The sequence below is a fragment of the Pipra filicauda genome, unplaced genomic scaffold (genome assembly GCF_003945595.2).
Source record: "Pipra filicauda isolate LSUMZ 115617 unplaced genomic scaffold, ASM394559v2 scaffold71_size5581439_pilon, whole genome shotgun sequence".
Lineage (NCBI taxonomy): Eukaryota > Metazoa > Chordata > Aves > Passeriformes > Pipridae > Pipra > Pipra filicauda.
The window spans coordinates 2,109,667-2,137,598 of NW_024104887.1; the positions used below are offsets into that span (position 1 = coordinate 2,109,667).

Sequence of the window (27,932 nt, forward strand, 5' to 3'; positions counted from 1 at the left end):
TCACAATTAAAAGTGGGTGTTTTTTTTTACAGCACCATTCAAGCCAAGAAAGAACAAAGATCCTTTCGTGCTACTGATAGTTCAGGCACAGCGTTGTGATGGTCAAGCACTGGAACAAGTTGCCCAGGGCAGTGGTGGAGTCACCATCCCTGGAAGGGTTAAAAAAATGTGTAGATGTGGCATTTAGGGACATGGTTTAGTGGTGGAGTTGGCAGTGCTGGGTTAATGGTTGAGCCTGATGATCTTAGAGGTTCTTCTCCAACTTTAACAACTGTAAGAGGTGACCAAGGTGAAATGGGTACCCTGTGGTGGGACAATCCAAGGCCCTGGGAAATCTCAGCAGCATGATTTAAAACACTCATCCTTTGATGGAGATGAATTAGAATACAATTGTTTCGACAAAACATCGCCCTGAAGATCATCACTGTCACAAACTCTCCTGTAGGTACCCCCCTTGTTACAGGGACTTTGTTTTACTTCATTGCTAATTCAACAGCCAGCAGATGGATCGTGTTACTGCGCTTTGCCAAGTGCAAAGCACGGGATCAGGGGGTTCCAGACTATCACAGGGATTGGAAGTTTCTGACAAGTGTGAGGAGCTCTGAAACACCCCATCAGTTCCGTATGTCACGCAAAGCTGTCGCGCACTGACGGCGTCGAGCGCGGGAGCTTTAAAGAAAAAAAGGCCTGAGAAAGCACCAAATCAGTGGGGCTGAGGTGTGCAAAGGGTTGGGTTGGTCTGAAGTGCTCTCCCATGAGGGCAGACACGGGACGAGATGGAACAGAGAGTTTCATAAAGGCCCCGTTGTGTGTTTGTGTCCTCAGCAAACGCAGGCTCAATAAGGCAAAGTGAAAAGTCCTGCCCTTGGGTCACAACAACCCCCTGAATGCTCCAGGATGGGGCAGAGCGGCTGGAAAGCTGGGAAGGGAACTGGGGTTGCTGGTCAACAGTGGCTGAAGATGAGCCAGTGGGCAAGAGGCCAATGGCACCTTGCTTGGATCAGGAATAGTGTGGCCAGCAGGAGCAGGGCAGTGACCATCCCCTTGTGCTGGACACTGGTGAGGTGCCACCTCGAATCCTGGGGTTTTTTTTGGGCCCCTCACTGCAAGGAAGACATTGAGAGGCTGGAACGTGTCCAGAGAAGGGAACGGAGCTGGGGAAGGGGCTGGAGAACCAGGGGCAGCTGAGGGAGCTGGGGGGGCTCATCCTGAAGAAAAGAAGGCTCAGGAGGGACCATCTCACTCTCTACAACTCCCTGATGGGAGGGTGGAGCTGGGGGGGGGGTCAGGCTCTGCTCTCAGGGAACAAGGGACAGAACAAGAGGAAACGGCCTCAAGATGCACCAGGGGAGGTTTAGGTTGGATATCAGGAGGAATTTCCTCACTGGAAATGGTTGTCAAGCATTGGAAGGGGCTGCCCAGGGAGGTGGTGGAGTCCCCATCCCTGGAGGTGTCCCAGGAACGACCGGATGTGGCACTCAGTGCTCTGGGCTGCTTGACAAGGTGGGGATGAGTCAAAGGTTGGACTCGATGATCTCGGAGGCCTCTTCCAACCTTAATGATTCAGTTATTCTAAATTAATAATGAGAAAAGCAGTGTTTTAAAGGTGTGGACCTGACTACTCACACAGTGTTCCTCCAGTGTCTGTTTGCCAGGACACTCGAGACCGCGCTTCCCTCCCTGCAGATGCCACTCATCAGTATTCAAGCTCCAATCTCCTCTCCTCCATAGGGAGCATGTTGCACCATGAGGTGCCAGTTGTCTCCTCAGAGCAAAACTGATATAAAATGTAAACAACATGTTTAGGATGGCTGTGTACACACACAGTTGACATACACACTTACATCGAGCAGGCTCGATGCCACCCAGCTCCATTTGCTGTGACAGGGTCAGAACCTGGTTACAAACACCCCACTGATGAAGCCAGACAAGGCCTGAGCACAGCTTGCCTGGCAAGTTCACGATTCACTCAACAATACACAAGATGCATCCCTTGGAAGAACACAGCACTGATAATTCCAGCCCTTTTCCTCACTGCAGAGAGCATACTCTTCCAAGGGTTTGCCCTTATATTCCCAGCAAAGGATATCCTGAAGCTTGCTTTGTTCACCTTAACCAACAGGAATGATTGCTTCAGTGGGAATTGCTGGGAAATCCACTGCCTGGAAACAGAAAATCAGATAAGAGCAACCAGAAAACCAGCACTCAATTTTTTCACTGTTTTTTATTAATTTCCTATATTATGTCCAAGAAGCTGCATTTAAAGATTCAGCTGTTCAGATCTTCCTTATTGCTAAAGCAATAAGTTGATAGTTACTCACAGTTATTATTTCTACACCTACTGAAGTTCAATTCTATCCTGCTGTACTTCAAAATGTTTTTATCTAAGTGTACCATGCAAAAGCCATTGTTTTACTGTGCTGTTCCATCTCTCTGGATGTCCAGCAAATTTACTTGGAGCAGGAGCTAACTTGCTCCAAGATTCAATTTGGAACAGCTCCACACAGACATCATCACTTAAAAAGAAAAGAGGAAAAACCCCAAACACTCCCCCTCTTCTGCTTTTCATGTTGGGAATTACAGTGATCACATTACCACTGTTTTAAAGGGATTTGGGCAACCTGAACATCAATAAAGCAGGTGGTGTGTTCCTGGAGGTGAGCTCCATACCACAGCAGCAATCCAAAGGGATGGGGCCAGTGAACAGCTCCCAGTGCATCCCTTCCCTTGGGCCTGAACTGGTGCTTGCCTGACCCTGCACTGAGCTGGTTCTGGGAGAGCAGGAGCCATCCAGCCCCAGTGAACAGCTCTTCCAATGTAATGATGGTGTGTTTGCAGCAGAATGGCTTCTGTGGCTGCATTAAAACATACACATGAGAACATCTGAGGAGGAGCAGACACCCCCCCCATCAATTAAAGAAATAATCTTCACATCTGGGTTGGTTCCACAAATTGGTTCATTCCATGAAGAAGGGGCTGTGACAGTTTGATTTCCGTGGCAGTGCCATCCAAAGCCAGCAGATTATTGCCCAGGACAGCATCAGATTGCTGGCACTTGGCAGCAAAGCCAATGTGCTTGTCTGGCAGTGTTTAAACCCTGTTTTTGCATTTCTTACCATTCATAAGTGAAGGACAAATAAGTCAAGGCCACTTCTGTTTTACAGCCACTTCCACTTGGAGTTGTTTTTCTGCAAAATGCTCTGTGTGATTTGATTTAGACTCCTGGCCAAAGCTGATTCCTTGATTCACTGGGCATTAGAGCTGAGGTTTTTTGTTTAGACAGAACTGCTTATGACTTCTAATGGCAGCAGAGATCAGAACCTCTTTGCCAACAAACACACCTTAGTACTTGTAACTTTGCTGCCTCCCTGGAACATTAAAGGTTAGTACTGGGAAAAGCACAGAGGGCATCAAAAAGAACTGTCAAAAGGACAAAACAAGTCCTTTTACAGTAAAACATTAAACATATTAGAAAAGAAACGGGTGATGTGGGATATAGGGGAGATCTAGCACCATGTAGCATGGGAAAGGGGAAAACTGAATCACCTCCTCTCTTAGAAGACTGACCAGGTGGCATCAAATAAGACTGGCAGCTGAAAAATGCAAATTAAAGAAAGGTTTCATGCACAAGACTTAACTAAACACTGGGATTTTATCACAGAGGCCCCAGGAGCTCAGAGTTTATGTTATTTCAAAACAGAATTAGACAAAGACCTGGGAGAATATGAATTTAAGGACTGTTAAAGATAGCTCCTCTTGTTCAGAAAGTCCTCATCTATTCGGTTCATACCAGGGAACTATCACCATCATCTTGTCCATTTATGTTCTTTTATGGTTTTTTTTTTTTCCATATATATGTGCTGTTGATCTTAACCTAAGACAGACATACTAAAAGGACCTCTGGTCTGGACTGGTACAATTATTCCCCCCAAAAATGAAAAATTAGTAAGACAAAATTGCATCTGCATCATTTCCACCAGCTTGATTAGGCAACGGCTTATTAACATGTTATTGAATTGCACCTAAAATTAGTTCTAAAAGCACAGGGTAAAATCATAACTTCCCAGTCAGAGCTTTGTCCTCCTGCAGTTTCTTCTCCATTTGGCTGGAGCAGCTCTGGCTGACTGAGAGCTTGGCTGGTCCCAGCCCCCAGCCCTGCTGACCACGGCCCCGGTGCTCACACAGTGCGTGACACGGGGTGGTTCGTGCAATCAGCTGCAGGGAAAGTTCATTAACTTAGTTAGCCAATTAGGATGGATCTGTATCCATTCTGGTCAATCCTGAATTGGACATGAGATCCCAGAGGTGCACAGGCTGGTCAGCAGCTCTGCAGCCCCAGGAGCTGCTCCGAGGTTGGGTTTGCGCGACTGAAACACACCCAAAACCATCCTGGCTGCTGCTCCAGAGGCAGGCAGGAATCACTCCTGGAGCTCGGCAAAGCGTGCCTGAACAAACAGCAGTTTTGCTTTTCCCTCTTCCGTGCAGTTTTCCAAAGTTCTGCCCATGTGCCACCCCCTCCCAAGAGCCGCAGTCACAAATAACCCTCCAGCTGGGAGGAGGCTGCTCCCGTTTGCCAGGAGGATGAACCACCTTTACCCAGGGCTCACAGCCAGAGAAAGGTGTCTTTAAAAAGGGTTTAAATAACCACAGAGAGCTTTATTTTGTTCTATTCCCTTCCTCTACTTGAGCCCTTTCTTTTTCCACTGCAATTATGACACCAGGCACGCACGAAACCGCATCCGCGGGAGCCTTTGGAAGCAAAGGTGGGACCTCCTCAAAGGACTGGTCAGACTTTCCCCTGTGCCAGCACAGAGCTCCTGTGACCATCTGGAGAGCAAAATCCAGGTGATGCTGAGGACTGAAAACTAACCTTGCATCTTTTCTGGCAAGTTCCCTGATCCGAGAGCCGGGAAGGCAGCAGGGACCTGCAGCCAGGAGTACAGGAGTTCCCTCAGGGCAGGAACAGGGATGTGCACCTTTGCCCACAAAGCCTTTCCAACCAGTGTGCACTTAAACACACCAAGATATGACAGCCCAAAGCCAGTAATGCAGAATAATCTAAATCCCTTGATCCCTGAAATCTGCATTGAGTACCATGAATTAGATTTAACGAGCAATAAAATACGTTAAATCTGTTATTCCCATAATAGAATGAAGCATCATTTGTATCTGGCATAAAGAGACAGAGCGTTCCTTGTTTCCAATTTGAGAGGAGTGTTTTTATCCTAAAATGAGGTTTGGCCACCCTTCTTTACAACTGCACCAGTAATCCTGCATCCTTCCCCAACCAATGCTTTAATTTCAAATAATTATCTGTGGTTGCAGTTTCTGTCTCAAAAGAGAAATGAATCTCAAACACCACTTCCTGCAGCAATAGGGAACCCAAGAGAGAGGAGACACGTGTGTGGTGCATTGCTAATAAATTCTTTGCTACGTGTTATTTACCAACAGCAGCAGCTTCCTAAGAAAAACAAGGCAGTAGGAAGTGAGTGCTTCCCCTTCTCCTAAGAATGGAATCAAGAGCTCCTCGAGCCACGGTACTCATGGAAACTTGCTGAAGGGGATGTTCATCTGACACACTCTTACCCCAGAGATTTCACCAGACTTCGGGTTGGTTTGGGTTTGTTTTTAAGATGAAATTCCCAAATAAATGACTATTGCAGAGTGGGAATGCCTCGCTGAGCTCTACACACAGCCCCCAGTGGCTGCTGGTTGCATTCACAAAGCAGGAGGAACTGCAGCAACCAACCAACCACTTCCCAAAGGAGCCACACACAGCCGGGCACAGGAGCACTGGCTCACGGTTCCATTACGGAGCCAGGGATTTGGGACAGGCTGGTGCAGAGATGCTGGTTTTTCCAGCAGTCTTGGTCAGAAAGAGACTCTCAGCCATCACCTCCCACCAGGGCCACAAGCTCAGGGGGAGGGATTTTTGGGGGATTTTGGAGCTACCAGTCCTGAGGGGGGATGCTGAGGGTGGCGAGGAAAAGCTGCATCAAAGCCTTGCAAATCCAGGGAGCTCTGCCTTGGGAATGGGGAGGGGGACACAGCTCTTGGCTGACATTGTCCCCAGGCAGCCAGTGGGACTGACTGATTTCTTTTTAATTGTTATGACAGTGCTTTAGGGGGCTGTTGTACCATCTACAGAGGGTTTGGCAAACACAAGCTCCCTCTTTGGAAGGGAAAACGGCCACACTTGGCTTTTAATGATGGAATTGGCTCTCAGCTGTCCCAGCACCAACAGCCTCAGGACAAACATCTCCTCTGGCAGGACACAGGTATGAAATGAGCCTTTGCTCTCAATTTTAATGTCTATCATGGACAGCCACCAGAGTTGTCCTACTGAGAGTTAAAACTGAAGACATCTCTGCAGATTCCAGAGGAATTTCTGGAGCAGGCAGGGCATAAACACAGGCAAATGGACAGGAAACACTTTGGGGTGAATGAGAGACACCCAGGGCACCCCAGATCCTGCTCTGGTGTTATCACTAAGGCACAGGAGCAGGGCACTGATGCCTGGACAGGGAAGGACAAGGGATCCTATTCCCAGCGGGTGTTTGTGCACGTGCAGATAAAAGTGTGTCAGGGTTTGGAGCAAACTCCTTCCACACCATTCTTCTGCAAAATTGCTCCCTTTCCAACTCGAGCCATATGTCTCAAAGAGTGCTTTTAGCTGAGCAGTAAAATGCCATCTTTTAAAATCAGTAAAACTCAATAACGAAGGAAATGACCGATCTGAAGGGAAAAAATACAGATTCATCTCTGTATTGCAGCTAAATTCCTTCAGAGAGGTCAGATCAGAGCTTTCTGAATTTCTAAACAGACTGACTTCACCCTGGTCTCACACTGTCTGACTGTAGTTATCTGGAGGAAAGCAAACATTTGTCAAATTAAACTGAATTCTAAGGGGTGCAAATATATTATTTCTCATCACGAGATCTCCAAGAGGACACGTGAAATATCTGGTTGTTATTTGCTCTCTCTAAGACTCAGGCAGCACCAGCAAGGGGTTCTGCTCTTAAAATCCTGCCATCTGCAGCCTTATGTTAATTCAATTTTTTAGGAATAGAAATCACCCTGGAACGGGAATATGCCAAAATCCACAGAATATATGGATGTAAAAGCAGTTGTGGGTAATTGCTTTTGCTCGGTGCTAATCCCACAGCATGGGATTGTCTTATTTCCCTCAAAGTTTTTCCTCCAACTCCCCCCCCTCCCAGGAGTGTTAGTGCTGTTGACAGCTACACATGTGTTTGTGTGGGAAACACACACATTTCGTAGCACTGCCCACCCAACCCTTACTTCTAGAAAGCTGCTTGCTGGTCACACAGGGAATGTCAATATTTTGTCCTGCTCAATTACCTACTTTTTCCTGAGTTGCCCGTAAAATGCAATCGTGTCTCAGGCAATGGCAGCTCTCACTGCCACCCATTAGGGACTGGACCAGAACTTTACAGAGGAAATGTCTGCAGTGCTGACTGGGTTTCGATTCAGCAGAAAGAGGAGAAAAAAAAAATCACCTCTTGATGGAATCTCACAGTTTCTCCTTAACAGCCGTGTCCATCTTTCTGCCCGAGGCACTGCCAGTGAATAAATAATAAGTCCCCCAGTAAAATCTCTTTCATGTAGCCTCAGGAGACCACTTCATAAGAACAGGAGAACAATGACAACAGATCAGAAAACCATGTAGTCTTGCATCCTGTCTGTGACAGGGACAGCAACCAGATCCTTCCGAGGAAAGTACACAGAATTCCTACCCAGGCAGCTGAATCACTCACAGACTGCCTTCAGCCCTCCCAAGAGGGGTAATTGTAATGTGTTATCCACATAAAGACCTGCTCTTCCAGGCTCTGGTCCTGACAACACTCCTTGTGACGTTCATTTCCACTCTTCCCTGAGAAGTTTTTGGAGCATTTTCCAGCCAATTGGCCTCTGCTGATTGTTTCTGCATCGTGAGGAAAACATCAGATAAACACCCCCCCTCACCTTTGCAGGGTGTTCATTACTTCATGTGCTTTTACATTACCCTCCCTTATTATTAAGGACAAGCAAATTAATAACACAGGTGATCCTTAAACCTTCTCCTGCGAGGAGGAAGGGGAGGGTGGGTGTGTGGGACAGTGCAGCAGGGCCAGGGCTGGCCTGGACCAGACATGCTGGCCCAGTGTGGGGTGTGTGTAAAGGCTCTCACTGTCTGGTTTCATTATGAATCACAATTCTCAAAAAAAGCAAGGAAGGAACTGTTTGAGCTCTCACTTACCCTGAACTGATTCTCATTTATTACCCCAGCCATGACACTCACACAGCCACAGCAACTGTGTGTTTAGACACAAACAACTGCAAGGGAGGGGGAACAAACTGCTGAAGCACTGCCCCAGTTGGGTGACCAGCACAGGGAGGGACAGGCAGGAGTCTGGAGCCACCAGGCAGCAGGAGCTGCCTTTGGCAGAAAGCAGGGCTCCAGCCCCCCAGCAGCTGCTGTGCTGCTTTCTCCTGTTAAAGCACACAGGGAACTCCACCTATTCTCCTCGTGGGGTCTGGCACCAAAACAACAACACATTTATATATACATATATATATATATAGGTATATATATAAGTATATAGGTGTATATATATATAGGAATATATGTATATATATAGTTTGTTTGTTTTGTTTTGTTTTAAAATACAACAGGCTTTCCAGACAACCACCAAACCCCACCGTAACCAGATCCACGAGCGAGCCAGAGGCATCTGGGAGGTGACCTTAGGACATCCAGAATATCCTCATCTCCCACAGCTTTAGGCTACAGAGGGAGTCTCACCATCATTTAAGCACCAGCAGTCTGAGCACAGGACAGGGGCCATAAATACTTTCTACTTCCTCTCCAATTCCCCACATCAGCACTTAAACAACTCTGCCAGGGAATGGAGCCACGGGCTTATCCATCTATTTTTCCAAATGCCAGCAATATTTTAATAGTCTTTTGTGCCACAAAGTAAATACCAAGAAACATCCTCATCAGCTGTGATTTGTTATTGTGTACTGACCACAGGGACAAGAGCTGAACAACCACAAATAAACACCTACAGTGATGAGCAGCCTTCATCCCACAGCAAAGAGGCATCCCAGTAGGTAGGGAAGCCTCTCACAGCACTGTAAGTGCTATTTGACATAAATTATTTGCTAATTCAATGGTACTGGCAGTGTTTAGAAATGCTTTTGCCTCTTGCTGTTATACTTTTTAATTTAGACAGAGAGCAAGTGTTTCACAGTGGCTGGGTGGCCTTCAGAGAGGGACAAATTCATTTCAGGAAACTGCTGGAATACTGACATATCCCAGTGTTTAACTTGCAGTGGTTTGGAAACGGATCATAACTACACTGGAGAATGAATCTGTGTGTGTCTTACAGTTGTTATTTCTGAGATTATCACCCATGTGTCATTCCTGACTTGGAAAAACACTCCAATGCCAAGTTGAGCTGCAGTTCCTGGAGTGAGCTTTGCAACTGAACCTGCTCCTGTGGGTAAAAGAACACGAGTTCTGTGAAAGATCCCAGGGTTTATCTCAGTTTCAGCAGCCATGGAGCTTGACTGGACCCTGGTTCAAATAATCCCTTAGTTTAAATGTCTTCTGACCAGGATCTTTCTGGGAGAACGAGTACCATTGAAAAACAATATCCCCAAATGAATCCTGCAGTGTGCAAAGGTTTGCAAATGCAATGCCTTCCTGCCTTCCTGCACCATCAATGACATCCATGGAAAGAAGTAAAGAAAATGTTTGGGAAATCCAGGCATTGTCAAGGTATTAAAAAAGCCCATTTCAATCAGCATTAAATATGTAGGTGAGACTGAGGAGTGACCAGTGGCCCATCTGACGTTGGTTTGTGTTCAGTGGCTGTTCCATTCCTCTCCCAAGGGACCACACCACCATAAATGTCTCAGGGGACCAGCTGAGCTTTGCCATCAGCAGTCCTGTACAGCTGAAAACTGAGCCTTGGGGGAAAACTTATGGTGCTGCCAGAATTTTGTCTGATGACTGGACAAGGAAGTCCAGATTCTGGATTTTGATCCCATAAAGAACAAGTTCATTCAAGTACAAACAATGAAAATTAACATGTCCTTTATTTGCAATGCAAACATTCTCTCTGCTCTGTGTGCCATACCCCGTCCAAGTCCCTGGGAGGTGCCACATCAGCAGCTGGTAGGAACATCTCACTGGGGAGCTTTCAGTGAGAACTCAACATCCATTGTATAATATCCTGTATTATTAACTGTGCTGCCATAAAACATCCTCTGTGAGAACAAGGACAACTTGGGACAAGTTGCTTTTCAGGAAAATCTGTTCTCCCTCTAATTTTTTCCAGAAATATACGTTCTTTTAATATTTTTTCTTTGACTTGCTACCCTTCCCCCCAGTAGGACATATTTAAGTGTCATGCTCTCTAATAGTTTTCCCTATTGTTACATCCATGGGTTTCAAAGCAGCTGCCACGCAGCCAAAAAGCTGGAAGTAACTGAAGGCTTTGGATGGGTAAAGCAGAAATGAAACCACCTGCATTTTTATAAGACTTTTACAAGAAATGCAACCCAACAAACCCTTAGAGACAGACTCTCTTTTGGTACCTTAGATTTACACACCCCAGCAGTGCTCCCGGGAGCCCCTGCCTGGGGACATTGTGGGATGGGGGAAGATGTTGATTTAAAAACAAAACAGGGGCTGGGGGGAACTAAACCAGCAAAAATGATGAGCCATTTTCATGCTCCTGTTCTGCAATTTTACCTTCAAGGAAATGGGTTTATCTGGTCAAACACTTGGGTGGTTCTCACCATAACAGCTGTTTACATCAGCCCTTCTGAGCTAATCTGTATTTTTACTATCAGGTTTTTTCAAAGATCCTCAACTCAATCGCTAATTTTGAGCTTGCAATTCACCCCAGGAGCAGTTTTTTCTGGTAGAATTAGTGCCACTTAACTACTTTGATTTGCAGGCACCATTAGTAAGTTAAGCATTTATACACCCCAAACCACACCTGTAAAATTGAAGGCTGCTATTCAAAACAGGCCATATGCTTAAATTGAATGTAGCCCAGTCAAACCTTACTTTTTCTTTTTTTTTTTTTGGTGGTAAAGTTATTCTTTAACTCACCCATCTTTCTTACATGACTCATTCTAGTCACAGGGGCTCTCATGAAATAGTGCCTTTGTCAGATCTTGTCAATGATTTCCAGTGCTCAAAAGGTGTGGCCAAGGGTACTAAGGCAATTTCATTGTTATTTATGTTGCCAGGTAGGTTGGACAAAAAGCACAGGATGCTGAAGACACAAGCACAGAGCTCACAGCTAACACCATCAACTGCTGAGTGACCAGGACCACTCACATCCCAGGGTGGACAAACTCAGGAACTGTGATGACAGCAGAATTAGAAACAAGTATTTGAGAGCATATTTCAAACATCCTTCAAGGAAAACAAAACAAATCCAACTCAACCCCAGACAGACAAATCCTGTGCTGGAAATGTCACTGTGTAACTCTTACCGAGGTGGGTTTAACAAGAATCCATCACAGGGTAGGTGATCACGTTGCCTCTACAAACTGATGATCTAGAGAAGGAAGGGAGCAGGGAAAAGAGCCAGAGGAGAGCCCACCCTGGCCAGTGCTGGCAGCAGAACACTCTCAGGCACACAGGGGGATTCTTGGGGTTGTTCTGTGCAGGGCCAGAAGTTGGATCTGATGATGCTTGTGGGTCCCTTCCAGCTCAGGACACTCTGCAATTCTATGAGTTGTAAATACAAATCAAAGCTCAAACTGCTTTACCTGCACTGCCTCCCTAATTCACTTCCAAGCTCACCCCAATAGGAATTTATTGTAGCCATCCATTTAAAATTAGTGCAGCTCCAAATAAGCAAGTCATTGGAACTCCTTAGTTCTTTAAGGCAACTTTTTGCAGGAAAGGTGTATTAAAATTAATGTTCTCATTTCAACACCACTGTCCCACAGGGGAATAAATTAGGTTTGCCACATCTCCAGTTCAGCTCAACTCCATAGAAGGAGGAGAATGATGCAGTAGGAGAATATGTAAAATAAATCTTCCTTCTGTAAACATCAGTGGATGAAAAGGTTGAAAGGAGGAAATGGTTAAAACTGCCCAAATGTTTAATTAGGAATAGCCTGATGTATAACTGAGCAGGGGAATAAAAGATGTCAGGACTGAGCTTTCCCTAGAAATATCCTTTCCACTGAAAACCAAAGCACTTCCCTGCTTGCAGCAGCAAAGAACACAAGGATGTGTGTGAACCCCTCCTCCTTCTACCATCCTGTCAAATAACTGGTTTTCACCTGAGATTTAAACACCTGAGCCGTCCTCAGTCATTTGACTAAACCTTGGAACAACTAAAGAGAGTTTTAGCAAAAACTGTTCATGTGCATTTACATTTTTTGATAGAACTGGCTCTGAATTGGGGTAAGGAGTGGATTGTGGTCAGCAATATTTCCTCTCCAAAACCAAGTTCCCTGCTTAATTTAAGCAGAAAATGGGTCTTTGCTCTACAATCTCATATCAGCACACAGGAAACACCCTGGAATATGTGCATGGACTGGGGGCAAGGGGAGATCTCTTCTGAACTGGTGCAACAATACACCATTCATGCAGCTCAGGCTTACTTGTGCTAATTGGAATCTAGTTCTGCAGGCTGCTCACCCTACCAACACCACGAGGAATGTTCACTTTTTACAGAAGTGATGCCCTGGAATTCATTTGCAAAGCCAGGTACAGGTAACAAGTGAGTCACTGCTCAGGAGTGTGTGGGTCTAAATATGGGAATCACTGCAGCCCCTGCTGACATGTTGTTCCTTCTGCCAAGGCTGTGGTTCCCAAAATTGTGGTCCACCAGGTAACAGCAAGTTCTTTGCAGCCAGACATGTAGCAGTGTTACTTTTTTCGTGGTCTGATGATGAATCACTGTACAAATTTGCTTGTAGGGATGCAGAGTAGTCTGGTACAAAATGTTTGAGAAGCACTGGTTTGGAGGAAAAGCCACCTGGAACTCCAGATGGGATGTTAGAGAAGCAAAACAATTGCATGGACTAGTCCAGGACCCCAACATTCCCACTACTACAAATACACCCTGGTACTTCCAGAGTCTTTTGGAAACTTCCTCTCCTACAGCAACTCACCCCATACCTTCCCTGCATTGCCAGACAGCACCTTCAGTGCTCCAGAGCTTCTTCACACCCTGTCAAGACTATCTGGGTTATCCAAATGATCTCTCTCTCAAATCCAACACCTCCTCCAACAGCAGTGCTTCCCACAGTCCTGTGTTACCTTGGAAATCTCCCAGGGCACACAGACCAAGCCTGGCCTCTGTATCACTTGATGTCACCCTGTGCCAGCAGGGCTGCCCACACTTCTCACGTGGGACGTTGCCCTGCACAACTGCAGGTCCCTGCTCTAAGAGAATGAGAGTTCTTCAGGGGTGGGAGGCAAGACAAAACCAAAGCAAGCTTAAAATAAATCTTTAAGAGAGAACCCTTCTGGCTCCCCTGGGATGAAGCATATTAAATATGCTATAAAAGTGTACTATAACAGTTAGTTCTGTTTCCTCACCCCTAGTTCATAGAAGACCCTGATCCAACTTCCCTTAAGGTCAAAGGCAAAAAATCTTCCCCTCTGGGCTAACATTTACCTTTGAATTGGGTATCAGTAGCAACTGTATGCACAGATCTAGATCAGGGTATAGAGGAGAAATCCAGGGCTCCTCCTGATTCAGAACACACACAAACACTCCCCTGGTCACCACACTTGAAAATTAAACTTAACAGGCTCAGTGAAAGGCAAGATTTAAAGCTAAGCAGGTTTTCCACTTCTTACCAAAAGCTTTTAGTGCCACTGCAGAGGAGGAGGAGGAAAAAAGTAACCTCCTTGTAAGGTTTGGAAGGTAAGTACACACTTCCCTTCCACAAACTGGTAGTCATTAAATATCTGACAACAGATAATGTAACTCAAATGTTACATCCCTCATCCAATATTCCAAATACGGTGGTATTGAAAAAAGTCAAGGCAGCCCTTCTGAACTATTTGTGCACGAAACACAACACAGTGCAGATACCAACTACATGAGACTGCACAGCTGGTAGGAAGAGGAAGGTGTTGCTTCAAAGAATTGCACAATGCCAACAAAAATGCCATCTTCCACTACACAGAGCTTGAATGGAATTCTGAGGCTTGAGGAACATGTCTGGGGAGATGGACAGGCTGTGTTAGAAGCTGTTCAGACTCTGTTGGAACAATAACTACTTCTCTAAAATCTGTGGGAAATCTTTCCTTTCGATGGAAGGGTATGGACAGATTGCTCCAGGATCAATATGATCAGGCAAATGTCGGATTTATTAGGAGAAAGACAGATTATATAGTGCTCATGACGCTCAGCTTCTTGTTCACACTACATTGGTTACATAAGGAAAACACACTCTGCTGTCCCCTGCTAATTGGACCACAACAGGTGGTCATAGGAGATGAGAAAACTTTATTCACCTGCCAAAAACTCCTCCTTGGCATCTTGGCACAAGGCCTGCAGCCATATTAGTGGCACAGCATTTTTTACTATCTGCACCCAACCATGCCAAGGTGAAACACACAGAAATGTAAAGAAAATTGCTCACACAATTTTTGCCTTACGACACTTTCCCCTCGTTATTCTAATAAATTACAGAAGTGAAGATGACCTTGGCAAGAGGTGCCTGAACTACAGCCTGAAGGGAACCAGGGCAGTGTCTGCTGACAGAACAGACCTGCCACGGGCAGCACAAGTGCAAGGCTCACTTGCCACAACCAACCCAAGCCCCTGCCCTGTCTGGAAGACCAAAAGGACAAACCCTCCTTCTGCAAAGCAGGAAGAGGGGACAAGAAAAGGAATTGTCACCTCGTGTTAGTGACCATGCAGCATCATAAAATGAAGGTATTGCTGAAGACAAGGCCATCTGCAGTTTCCCTGTTCTGAAGATGATGAGCCTGCACTCACCTGCTGACACGGGAAACACAAAATGCAACCCTGGCTGGAGCATTTCCCTCCCCTCAGCAGGAAGCAAGGACACCTTCCCTCCCTTCCCTGCCCCTTCTCCCCCCACAAGGATTATTTCCTTGGCAATCCAGGGCTGCCCACTGAGAGTGCAGGATGCAAGTGGCACTTTTATAGTCTGGTCTTGTTGTGTGGGGGACTGGGCCGGGGCACAGACACGTTTTCCTGTGACCTGCTCACTGATTCAAGAAAATACTTTCACTCTTGATTGCAGAGGCTTAACTGCCTTCATGAATCAGCCCCTCAGATTGCTGTGACCTCTTAGTGGACCAGACACTGTTCTAGCACACAGGAATAAAGGACTGTTGGAACTTGCAAAGGACTTAGATGGGAAATAATCAGGCTCTGGACTATCTCAGCTCACTCTAGCAAAATAGGTAAAAGCCAACGCTTGTCACAAGATTAATCAAGGCACACTGAACACAGAGCCCTGCTTTTTCTTCTTTATTGCTGAAACTGTCCCTGTTTAATCCCTAGATCAGCAGCATCGTACAGGAAGCTGAGGAAGTTCAGGAAAAAAAATGACACAGAATCAGATACAGAAAGAGAATTGGGTAAAAAGGCTTTGCTCATTGTTGATACGACTCAGAGGATCTCCTGGCAAAAAGAGGACTCCTCCACCTTGTCCTGGGATTCTGAGCCCCAGATTGCCAGAGAATTAATCTGGATTTAGGAATGTTGAGTGTGGTTGGAAGGAGGGAAGATGACAGTGGGTAGGACAGGGTGGTCCAAACCATCTGAAGTCCTAAGTCAAGAAGAGCAATCACAAAGCATTCTGTCTCCCCTCCTGGACTGGACTCCTGAGGTACCAGCACCCTGGGAGGTGCTTGGGGCAAGAACTCATTCACTCAGAATGAAAGCCCACGAATTTTAAATAGAAAACAATATGTCTAGAATATGATTTCTTCTGTTCTAGTGAGAAGTTAAGCAGGAAGTGAAAGATGAAGATGTGATTCAGTTCTGCACAGCACAGCTGAGGAGCAAGGCAGCATCTATTCAGGTAAAAGCAGATGGTAGAAAAGAAATGTGCAGCACCTGCAACTCTAATCTACACAAACTCAAAGGCAGCCTCCAGAGGGGGTGGTCTGTGTGGAATAAATAGAAATGTTAGAGCATCATAAGCCAATGACAAGAAGATGGGAGTCAAAGGAATTGAATTCAGCAAGTCTGATTTATCCCACCACTGCCCTCCCACTATTTCAAGCCCCCTTCTCACTGCACGAGCTCGGTGGGTACAACCACAACACACCAGAGCCCATCAGGTGTCTGATTTGCAGGGTTGCAATCTACTACAAGGTTACACCAGGGCAACCCAGGGAGACAGAAGGTTTCACTTTTCAAATCCACAGAGGTTTTAGCTGGAATTGACCCTTACAGGAAAAGTGAGCTCCCAACGAGACTTAAGGAAGTACCTGGCACTGTGAGGCTTCCAGGGAAACCAGGGGCTGAAAGGCATCTGGGGGAGTGCCCATCTCTGCTTGTGAGGAGAGATAAGTTCCTTCAGAGCCCCCGTTATCTAGGATTATTCACCTTTAATGAGTCCTCCCATCTCCCTCACTTCCTGACCTTTCCTGGCATGTGACCTTGCGCTACACACTTTTGCTTACCAGGGTTTCCTCTGGTGACACCCCTTTGCTCTTTCTGAAGACGGACACTTTCTCTGCCTGCATTTCCATGGAATCCCTGCCATGCCCTCCCTTTGATGCCTCTCAGTTTCCACTTGCAGAAGTCCCTGAGCTGGAGGATTCAGGTGCCCACCAACGAGGACAAACCCCTGGGTCTGAGCACTGACCTGGCTGAACACTCCGTGTTCAGGAACCGGCCCACAGTTCTCACCCTGGCTCTGCCTCACACCTGCTGAGCCACTTTGGGCCATTTCTCCCCTCTGGATTTCTTGGTTTCCCCATCTGTAGAAAAGGGTCAGCCTCATTATCCCCCCCCACCCTCCAGTATAAAACATCCTGAGATCTTTGGAAGACAAACTGCACTGCAAGCCAGGCACTGCTGTTATCAGAGCTCTGGGGTGGCACAGAGACACTGGCAAGAGACACAAAAGCAACATAAATCCAAGGGCAAGGAGAGCAGACAGAGCAATAAAGCACAAAAAATGAAGAAAGAAGGGGGAAAAAATCTAGTGAAAGCCAGAGTACAGCACTGGGATATTACTCTCATGGCCTAAGTATCTATGGAAGGATAACACTATTTTGAAGCAGTGTTAACAAAATCCAGTTGTCCACCTTCAGTCTTTGTGTTCCTAGAGGCCAGTAGTTCTGTAGCTGCTCCCACCTAACTCCACACATAGAAAAGGCTTTTTGGATGGTCTGGTCTATAAATATATTGACTGCCTACAGCTCAAGGAGGCAAAGAGATGCTCTATCACCTTCTAAGATCAGTCAGGATTATCCAGTAAGCACAAAGAAAGCTTGGCTGCAGACCTGAAGGGCAGTGAACTAACCCAGTATTTCTGTAACTGCACATGTAGTGCTCTGAAAAGGAAGATCAGCACAGAATTACAGCATCAGCCAGAGCTGAGTGAGGCTGGAACCAACCCATTCTGTGTGTTACTCTACAGTGCTCCTGAGCAAGCAGCACTTGTGCTCCATCTGTCAGTGTGTCCTCTGCTGTCACAGGATCCTTGCTGCTCACACCACCACCTCCTGCTCCTTTCCATTATGGATGAGGCTGGAGTGTCCAGGGATTTTTCTGTACAGGGAGTTACAGCGTCCCTCCAACCAGTTTTCATTATATCTCTTGGGCAAAGAGCCACTTGTATCTCAGGATTAGTGTAAAAGAAGGCAAAAATTCAAACTGTGTCTTTGCAATTCCTAAGGAACCAGTCCCCTTTGCTCTCCAGAAAGCATCAGGAGCTGAGAGTGTATGGATTGGCTTTTGAATGTTTGGAGGGAGAGAGGTACCAGACTGGTTGTACCTGCAAGGAATGGGGTATGGGATGAACAGAGGGTCAAACACTACCTTTGGGGATTTCTTTCCCCCTTGCTGTTTGACTTTTCAGAATCATCTCCTCCTAAAAAATGGGTGCAACTTTGTTTCTCAGTTAAAAGGATTTTTTAAATTATTTATTTTAAAGCCTGTTTGATAAATGGTATGAACTGCCAGCAAATACTACATTTCACTCCCCCTCATTAACATTGTAAATTAATTTAGGACTCATTTAGATGCAGGATTAACAACCTGAGGACTCACCCACTCTTTATTCAGAGGGCATCCTCAGGATGAGCAGAGTTTCGTCTCACATCACTCAGTTAGTTCAGCAGGACCATCTCTGGGGAAGCAAATGGTATTTGTGTCCCTGCTTGCAAAGGAGCTGCTCAAGGTTAAGGCAGAGGTGTGGGAGACACCAGTCCTGGCCCCAGCACTGCTCCAGGTCCCTCTGCCACCCTGGGCAAGTGCTTTTACACTCTGCACCCATTTTCCCTGGTTTGCACTTTGAGAGAGGTCAGACTTGGAGAACAGAGTAAAGACTAAAAGCAGTGTTTGTGGTGGTGTAGGGCAGCATCTTTTATTTCTCCAGGGTTAAGGGTACCTGGGCCATGGGCCAGCTGCCAACACAGAAATTTGCTAAGCTGAGTAATACATTTAATACATTTTCAGATGTGTGCCCTTACCCTTACTCTTATGTGAAATGGTGCTTTATTTTGTGAGCACTCTTTTCCTCTGATGGCACTGTGATTAGGGCATTATTATCTATATTGCAGGAGCAAAGTCAAGCCCTCAGTTTTCAGATCAGACAAAAAAAACACCCATCAACAGAAAATACTGCTTTCCTTAAAGCAACAATTATCAGTCAGAAAACTCTTGACACACTCAAGAGCAATCCTGCAATATCTCAGTGATGCTGTTTTCAGATGCCCTGTGTGTTTGCTGGAGAAATAAATAATATTTCTTGCAATTAACAAATGAATGCCCTGTTGAAGCTTAGCTTTTACTAGCTGTCCATAAATCATCTGCAGAAGCACCTCATCCACTGAGGGGAATGAAGATTAAATACAAGCTTTGGCAAGTGTCCTTTTACCACCAGAATATTTTCTTGCAGGCACTTTGTGTCTAACGCTACATTGAGGACCCGTTCCTCTGAGCACAATAAATAAACACAAATGATTGCTGCAGAAAGGAGCCTGACAGACAAGCAGTGCCACTTTGGGCAGAACTGATTGATGCTCCTTAGAATCAGTGACACTTGTACAGCTCAGCCCGTCCTGGCCACGTGCTGCACACACCAGCTCAGCTGAGCTCTGCCCACAGGGGCAGCACTTGGGCAGGTTTAACACAAACTGGTATTAGTTGCTTGTGTCACAACATTACCAAGAAGCTGCAGCCACAAATGAGGACCCTGCTGTGCCGTGGAGGAGATGCTGCAGTGCTTCCCTTAGCTTGAAATCAAAGGCCAATTGATGGAGCTCCAGAACCTTCTCACCTCTGGTGTGATCTTAAAGAATGAAGGATTTTATACAGTCCAGTGTTTGCCACAGTTCCACAGACAAGCTCCTGACAGCAATTTGGTATCCACTGTGATAGCATGGGAAAACGTGTCTTTCTGGCACGCTGTTCAAAACCTGATTGAATTCTCCTTTTTTTTAGAGATGTAATTGTTCCAGAGTGGTTCCCTCAGACAGACAACAGTGACAAGACAACCACAGCACCACAAATCTGAGACTCCAACTAATAATTCTGCAGAAGGTTTCCAAAACAGACTGTTTCCTTAAAATACTGCATTTCCTCTCTGGCTACTCCTTTCAGCTCTCCATAAGGAGCAAATGTGCTGCCAAGAGACAGCACTCAGTGTCATCACACCCAGCACAGGGACACAGCCACTCCTCCAAGCCACCTCAGCACCAGAGGCCAGAGAAGCTGGGTGTGTCCTGGGGTTGTGCAGCTCTGTCTGCAGGGCTCTGTGACATTAAAATCCCTGGACATCAGAACTGCAATAATCCTTCCTTAACCACAACCAGAGACATGTCTGAAGGCAACAGCACCCAAGGGCAGTTGTTAATCCATGAGTTCCCATGGAGGCAATGACTGTTAGCCCTGCCTGCAGCTTTCAGCCTCAGGTACTTGTCCTGATGAGTTTTATATTTTCAGGCCACTGTCCATTCAGCAGATTCTCTGTAGAGCACGTGAAGGGCATCACATATCACACTCTTTACCACCCTAAAGCAGTGAGAACAACAGGATCCTGCTGTTGGTTTCTCATTTCTAGGGGAAGTAGCCATCTCCTAGTTGAATTTAGTTGTCAAATAATATCATTAGGTTTGTTTGCTTTTGGCCCATTCTACACTCAAGTCATCCTGAGCCCCCACCTCCTGCCCAACAGCAAATCAAAGCCAAAAAAACCCCTCATGTTCATTCACCTTCCTAGTAAGAGTGTATTTATTCACCTTCCTAGTAAGAGTAAATTCCACAACCAAAAGACCCAAATAGGAATCCATAAGCACCCTTTGGAGAAGAGGACACTCACTCTTACCTGTCTGTAACAAACCAGCCCCGCTGTCTTTGACTCCAAAGTGCTGCTGGATGTCCAATAACACACCTACAAGGAAAACAGAGAGCTTTAAATACCAGGATTTCAGACACATAACTTCCAAAGTTTGCACACTGGCTTCTTTCTTACACATGCACACTCAGTAATTTTGGGCTATTGCAAGAAAAACACAGGTAGGCAGATATAAGATCATACAATGAGTTTGGGAATTAAATTCTCATGAATGAGAAACTGGTCTTTCCTTTCTAGTTAAATAAGAGCAGAGCTTTCTTTTTGTGTGTTTTCTGCAGAATCCAGACCCATTGCTTCTGTTATTTGACAGAAATCCAGGGAAACTGATTTTGCACCCTCAAATGGTTTGACAAGGCAGACTGAATCCAAGACAAGTTTTAACACATCTCTGTTGGAAGGAGATATGATACATTGATAGGAGCAATGATGGAAGTTTTCATATTTAACTAGTTCTGGGGAGTTCTTACTTTCAAAACAAATGCAGCAAAATAAATTTAAAAGAGCTTAGTAAAAGTGACCAAATGTTTAACTTCAAAGCAGCTACACAGAGAATCAAATCATGTTCTTCTCTTCCCTGAATCCCCAATATATTAACTGGCACAAGCAAAATCAACAGGGTTTGCAGTATTCACACATTCAGTGAGATGTGATGGTTTTGTTTCAAACATATTAACACATGTAACATCAGGTATATAGGAACAGCCCTGCTTTTGTAACCAACTACAACAGAAAAACCCACAGGAGAGCTTTGGTAGCTCATCCTGGGGGCCACATTTGCCAAGCTGTTCATGGCCCAGTTGTCTCAGATGCAGATCCACAGGCCTGGATGTTTCTCTGTGGTCTAAATAACCTGCATCTGACTCCCTGGGTCTGGAACAGGCACTGTTGCTCTCTGAATATCTGGGACTTCCTTATTTAGGCTCCTGTTCTTCCCCAAACCTGAGGATACGCAAATAAAAACAGGCCAAGAAACACCATTCTCTAACTGCACTGAACATCTGTAAAAGTTCACCTCCAGCTCAAATTCTGATCCAAGGCTTTATCCAAAGTGTTTCTGCTCATCACTGCAGGTCACAGGAATCAACTGAGCATCAACCTGAACTCACTCACCACAAATATCTTGTCTTTTGGGACTGCCAGGATCACACTTAATGACAAACACCCAGAGATAAAACACCCAGAGATAACTATTCCCAGAAGACATGTGAGACAATGCCAAGAAAACAGTCATAAATTAAAGGTACTAAAGGGAAAAAAAAATGGAGAGAAGGAAAAAAATAAGTAAGAAAGCTCGTTTGAGCTATTCTGTACTACTTGTACCTCACCATTTACTCAGGGCAGCACTCAGGTGGGCTTTAGACCACCAGGATCTGCCCAGAAACATTAGTGCAACCTCCTGCAACATTCCCCACTTCCCTGCTCTCTCATCAGACTGTTTAGCCCAGAGCAGACAAAGCTGAGGGTGGGGAAGGGTGTGAATCCTATCAATGTACAGCAGTGCTGATAGCACAGGGGCAGGGCCAGGCTCCTCACCCTGCTCCCAGTGAGGGAGGCAAAGGGCACCAACTGAAATCCAGGACATTCCATTCAAAAATAAGAAAGAAACCTTTTTATTGTGAGGGAGGTCAAACATTGATGTCCAGAGAGGCTGTGGGTTCCCAGCCCTGGAGATATTCAAAACCCAACAGGACACAGTCCTGAGCAACCTGCTCTAGTTGGCCCTGCTTTGAGCAGGGGGCTTGGTCTAGATGAGCTCCAGAGGTCACTCCCAACCTCAATTACTCTGTGATTCTATAATTTCCTGAAGCATTAAGTGCCTGATTGCCTCCAGCCTGACACAGTGTTCCCCTGGCCCTTCTTTTCTTTTCTTTTTTTGGAGCATTGCTGTCTACTGTAATTCCAACAGGAATTTCTTTGCTTTCTCTCACATGGCAGATTTAACTCCATTTACAAAGTGCCCTGGCATTTCTTCGCTGTGCTTCCCTCATTTGCTCCATTAATAACTGGGATATCATTATCCAGGTTATATCTGATGAACAAAAATGAATTTGCATTTGCCTAAGCAAAACCCTCCATGGTTTAGCTGACTTACCTCCTCCCCTTGGTGTCCCGCTCTTCCACAAAATAAAAATAAAATAAAATAAATGTTTCTTTTGCAACCCAACCTACAAACCTCACTTGACTTAACCAGCTCTGAACATCTGCACTTTGTGCTCCTTTCCTGCTTGGTCCCAGATTGCCCATGTCAGGTGGAGCTCAGCAAGTCAAAACGACTTGTGGGCACCATAATCCCAATTTTATGGACAATAAACCCATCAAGGACAACATAGAAGGAGGAGGAAACACTGAATACAGTGTTTTCTCATGCTCTCCTATCATCACTCAGTTGTGCAGAGAAACTAAACACCCTTTTCATTCCCTGCAGCTGAGCAAGGGGGTTGGACTAGATGGAATACATTCCATGGTGGAATACACACACACAAGGCCAAAGCTCCCTCCACCCCCCTGAAAGGTGCCCACCCTGCCTACAGCACATATGCCCAGCCATGCCAGAATGCCAGGAGTCACATTAAACCACAGAAACTGTGAGGAACAGGAGCCTGGGATGTGATGGAAAACATCAACTCAGAAGGAAGATTTTTATGGACTTGCATCATAAACCAGAACAGAAAATGCAGGAGAATATAATGATGCCTACACAGCAAAGCAGAGGAGGGTTTCCAGTTTGTGACAAATTATCTGTCCAGTGCCAACAGCTTCACAGTCCTACACACAACAGACCACAGTGTGTCTTACAAGCTTCAACTCCTGGAACCACAAATAAAACACATTTAGGATCCTGACGAGCAGCCACCTTGGGTTAATCCTACAACCTCATTCTGGCAGGGGAAAGTGGGTTCTGTGGAGAGTCAGAGCAACAGGACAATGAAGAACCACAATTATAAGTCCTGTGTGAGCTTGGAAGAAGGTCTCAGAAGATGAAGAGAGATCTGCATGTCTAATTGGCATGGATTTCCTCCTCTAAGGCTATTTCATATTCTCTTTGGACTACAGGTGTTTTGATTTGGGTTTAGAGCATTCAATTAGAGGCAGCAGCAGGCAGATGATGCAACACATCCATGAAGTGATAGTAATTCCTCTGCTGTGGGAGTTTTCCTGCTCAGCACACTCATGTGGGAAGACACTCCTCCTTCCTTAGATTTACTCAGCTCTGTTTCCACCTCGCCGTGGCAGTGACTCAGCCCAGACTTTAATAAGATTTAGGGATGCAATTAAGCAATGATAGACCAGGGGAGAATACAGGAAAATGATAGAGCTTTTGACTTTCCCTTCTGCTCGTCTGTGCTGGGAAGGCAGAGGGCTGGAGCCAGGCCCCAGACAATGTTTTGCCTGCAGAGATGTGCTCCAGGTGTCTCCCAGCACCTGACGCAACCCGAGGAAGCCAAGCCAAGCCTCCACATGTGGCTGGCAAGGCCTTGCTTGGATCAAAGCTCATCCCTGTGTCCCAGGAGGATCTCAGAACAGCCCAGAGCAGCCAGCAGGCACCAGCCTTCCCCCAGACAACCTCTCCAGAGGGCTGCTGGCCATTGGAGATGTCTGTGTGATTACACGGCACAGGGTGTGAGAGCACCTATTATTTCTTAAGCACATTCTGTATTTTCTCCCAAAGTACCTCACCAGCTGAGCCAGACTCTGTTAATGCTGACAGAGAGCTTGGAACTCGAGATGAAACCCGGGCAGCACCAGCCAGGAGTGCTGATCAAGATGGGCACAGAGACAGGGCTCCCTGGGACACCCAGAGTGAGCAGGGACTGGCCCCTGCAGCCCTTTCTAGGCCTGCTGTCCAAGGACCTGACAAAGACACCGCGGCAGTTACAGGACTTTTGGGGGCACTGGGCACGAAGAGGACTTTTAAGAGCAATTTGGAGGATAAAAGGGCTTTGGGTGTGGAGTGTTAGAGATAGGGAGGGCCCAGTCAAGTAAATGGGAATAGGAACCTGGCTGACCTCATCCCCTCACGGGGTCAGAGGGTGTCCAGGGTACTGCTGAGATTTGTAATGACCATTTCACGAACACTGAATACAAAAGACCTAATTCGGAGGCTTTTGGAATGCAAATCCACATTTAATGGCCCAAGTTATCTCTGATTTAAGGGAAATACTTTGGGAAAGGCAAATTTTCCTGGAAATGTGTGGTTCACACTTAGAACAGGGGGGCAGGTGGTACAGATGAGGCATGACCAGATAGGTTCTGTGTTTCCTGACCAGAGCTACAACAACTTAAAAGCTGCAGGATTCAACAGGGGTTCTTCACCCATTTACTGCTGCCTGAACACGTGAATACAGAGTAAGAAACGGTGTTCATAAGCTAAACCACAATGAAATCACATTTTCAAAGCAAAAAGACATTAGAGCTTCCCTGGGAGAGCCCCATTTTCCAGTCACCAAAACAAAACATCCTGATTTGGTTTCAAAGCAGGTGTAAAATGTAGAGTTGGCCTGTGCACAGAGTGCAGAGCTACAGAAGCAAAGCCACAGGTTCTCAGCTCACCCAGCCTTGCCTCAGTAAAGCCAGTGCACATTCTTTAAGCACTGAGTGTGTGTGTGCTGCAATACCTCTGGCCAACCTAACCACTTACTTGAAAAGCATGTGCATTTTTAAAGGTATTTTTTAACGGGGAAAAGTGACGGTGGCTTGAAGGGAACCAGCACAGAGTTTTCCACAGGATGCAGGCCAGGCACTGACAGCAATTGTGTGCCCCCAGCACCCTCCCTCCTGCCCCACTGCAGGCCTGGACCTCTCCCTGGGGAAGCCTCCAAGGAGGTGCTGGAGAACCCAGATTCACTCAGCCCTCTGATAGCCCAAGCAGACTCTGTACTGACAGCTCTGTTTCTTCCCCTACCTCTTGCCACCTTCCTTAGGAAGGCATTTTCCTTCCCAGACTGTGTTCCCCTGGTGCTTCCAGGACCAGCTCTCCCAGGAGGAGGTAACCAAGCAAGGATAGCCAAGCCCTGGCCTTCTAACCATTAAAGGCATCCTACCACCAGGCTCTTCCTCATGCCTGCAGCCATATCCAACCTCCTTCAAACAAAGCATTAGGGAGGCAGAGGAGTGGTGCACACACCTGTCTGTTCAGAGACATGAGAAAAGATTAGGTGGAGAGAAGTTTATTCTGAGGTCTCTGTGATTACATCTTCCCTGCAACCCCAAGGCGTGACAGCACTTCACACCCCGAGCCCTGAGCTTCAAACGAGCTGCCTTCAGCTCAGCCACCCACTGCTATTAAACACCAGCATCACCATTCGGGCCCAGTTTCAATGTTCAGCCGCAGAAAACCACCGTGGTGGCCCTGCTGATTGTTTGTAGCTCGAGATAAATTCCCACTGCTGCCAGAACTTGTAGCAAGTCTAGAAGAATATAAACGAAGCACCACCTCCTCTGGATTGCCATGAAAGCGTTCCCTGCCTGCTCTCGGAGTATTGATAAATGTGTGGCTCGCAAACACTGCCAGGAGCTTCCTTGGGACACAAACGCCGAGTTTCCCTCTGCAAAACTCGTTCCCACTCTTGCCTGACACGACAACAGGCACTGGGGAAACTGCCTTTGGTTTTGAAATAGCGCTGCAGGATTAAAAAGAAACAAACAAAACAGACCTAGCAATTAGAGAAATCAAAACAAGGGTTTCCCAAGACCTGCTCACGCTGGCACGGACGAAACTTGTGACCTAGAAAGCACTGAAAAGCAACGGCCAACACCCACAGCAGAGGGTTTAGGAAGGGGTTTCCCTGGGTAATAAAGCAGAGGGCTGGGAAGAGCAGTCCCAGCAGCTCAGGGGGGAAGGTCAGAGTGAGCAGGGGCGTGGTGTCACTCCCAGAATGAAACAGCTGCTTAAAAGTCATAGAATAGAATCATAGAATATCCTGAGTTGGGAAGGACCCCCAAGGATCATCCAGTCCAACCCCTGGCCCTGCACAGACACCCCAACAATCCCACCCTGTCCCTGAGGGCGTTGTCCAAACCCTCCCTGAGCTCTGGCAGCCTTGGGGCTGTGCCCACTGCCCTGGGGAGCCTGGTCAGTGCTCAACCACCCTCTGGGGGAAGAACCTTTTCCTGATATCCGACCTAACCCCGCCCTGGTACAGCTCCAGTTGTTCCCTAACAAACCCCAGAGCAGGTCAGTGTGAGTTCAAAGCCCTCACAGCCATTGGGAGCCTCCCATTCCCTGCACGTGCCGAAGGTGAGGGGATGGAGGCTCCTGTCAGACGGATCTGCTGGACTGTGGGACACACTCCTGGAGCTCTGACACACCACGGGACTTGCTGTTCACTCTGAGCAGCCTTTGCAGAGGGTTTTTGGAAGGAGAGGTGCTGTGAGCTCTGCCAAGCACACTCCTGCTCTGAAAATGAAATCAAAATGCCTCTCTGCTTTGAGGTGACATTCCTATTCCAAATCAAAACCAATGTTATCCTTGGAGACTCACACCACCTGTCACACCCAGTTTTTCCATTCAATGTTTTTGGCATTATTTTAATGTCAGTGGGGAAGTATCTGAGCTATTCATTCATTCCCAAAGGCTACTGGCTTACCTGCTTAGCACATAACAAGTAATTAAGCATCAGGAAAAAAAATAGGGAATGCAATAAAGCAAAGGCTGGGAGAAGATGTATATTAAAAAAAAACAGCTTCTCACTCTCTCTGGCAGCAATAAATGATGGTTTCTCTAATACAGCTCAAACTCCACTGTAATGTGGTATGTAAAGTCTGAGCACAAAATTGCCTGCAAGACTGGGAGGAGATAAAAATGTTCGTCAGGCGTGGGATCGATTAGCACAAGGCATCATTAGCACAGGGTCAGGGTGTCTGGGGAAGGCAGCACAGGACACCTGGGCCTGCTGGGATTAAAAAAATAAAAATCAAACCAAAACAAATAGGAGTTTGAATGCAACCAATGCTTGCCAAATGCTGGGTGCCTCATGGTAAACCCACACCCTAATCAAATCCTCCATCTCCCTAATTACAGTGCAGGTCTGTTCCCAGGACTAAGGCTGGGATGGATGTCCTTGTCAAAGGGGGAGCACGGGCAACGTGAGCCTGGGAGCTTAAATAAATTCCAAAACATGGAAGATTATCTATTTCAACAACTCTCAGCAGTAAGACTGCAAAATGATTTGGGCCAAATCCGAGGAGAAGCTCAGTGTCCCTTCTCTCTCCTCTCCACCCTGACAGCTCCCTCCAAGGAGATCCCTAATTTCCCCCCTGCCTCATCTCACTCCTGCTCAGCCAATCTAATCAGCCTGGCAATTCCTACAACCCAAGGGAAGACTTCAATTAGAGATAAGTGAGGGGATTTGGCTCAAAGC

General features: G+C 46.3%; 1 protein-coding gene across 3 annotated transcripts in view; it reads right to left on the reverse strand.

The window, feature by feature from the left end:
- The window catches only part of SPNS2 (sphingolipid transporter 2), a 131,010-nt gene that overhangs the window by 74,454 nt on the left and 28,624 nt on the right, over positions 1 to 27,932 (reverse strand). For all 3 annotated transcript variants that reach the window (XR_005566471.1, XR_005566470.1, XM_027734351.2), the window contains exon 2: positions 20,542 to 20,607. Coding sequence is in view for 1 of the 3 variants with exons in the window: in XM_027734351.2 (XP_027590152.1) it covers positions 20,542 to 20,607 (66 nt within the window). In the remaining 2 variants the exon portion in view is untranslated. The remainder of the gene's footprint in view (positions 1 to 20,541; positions 20,608 to 27,932) is intronic.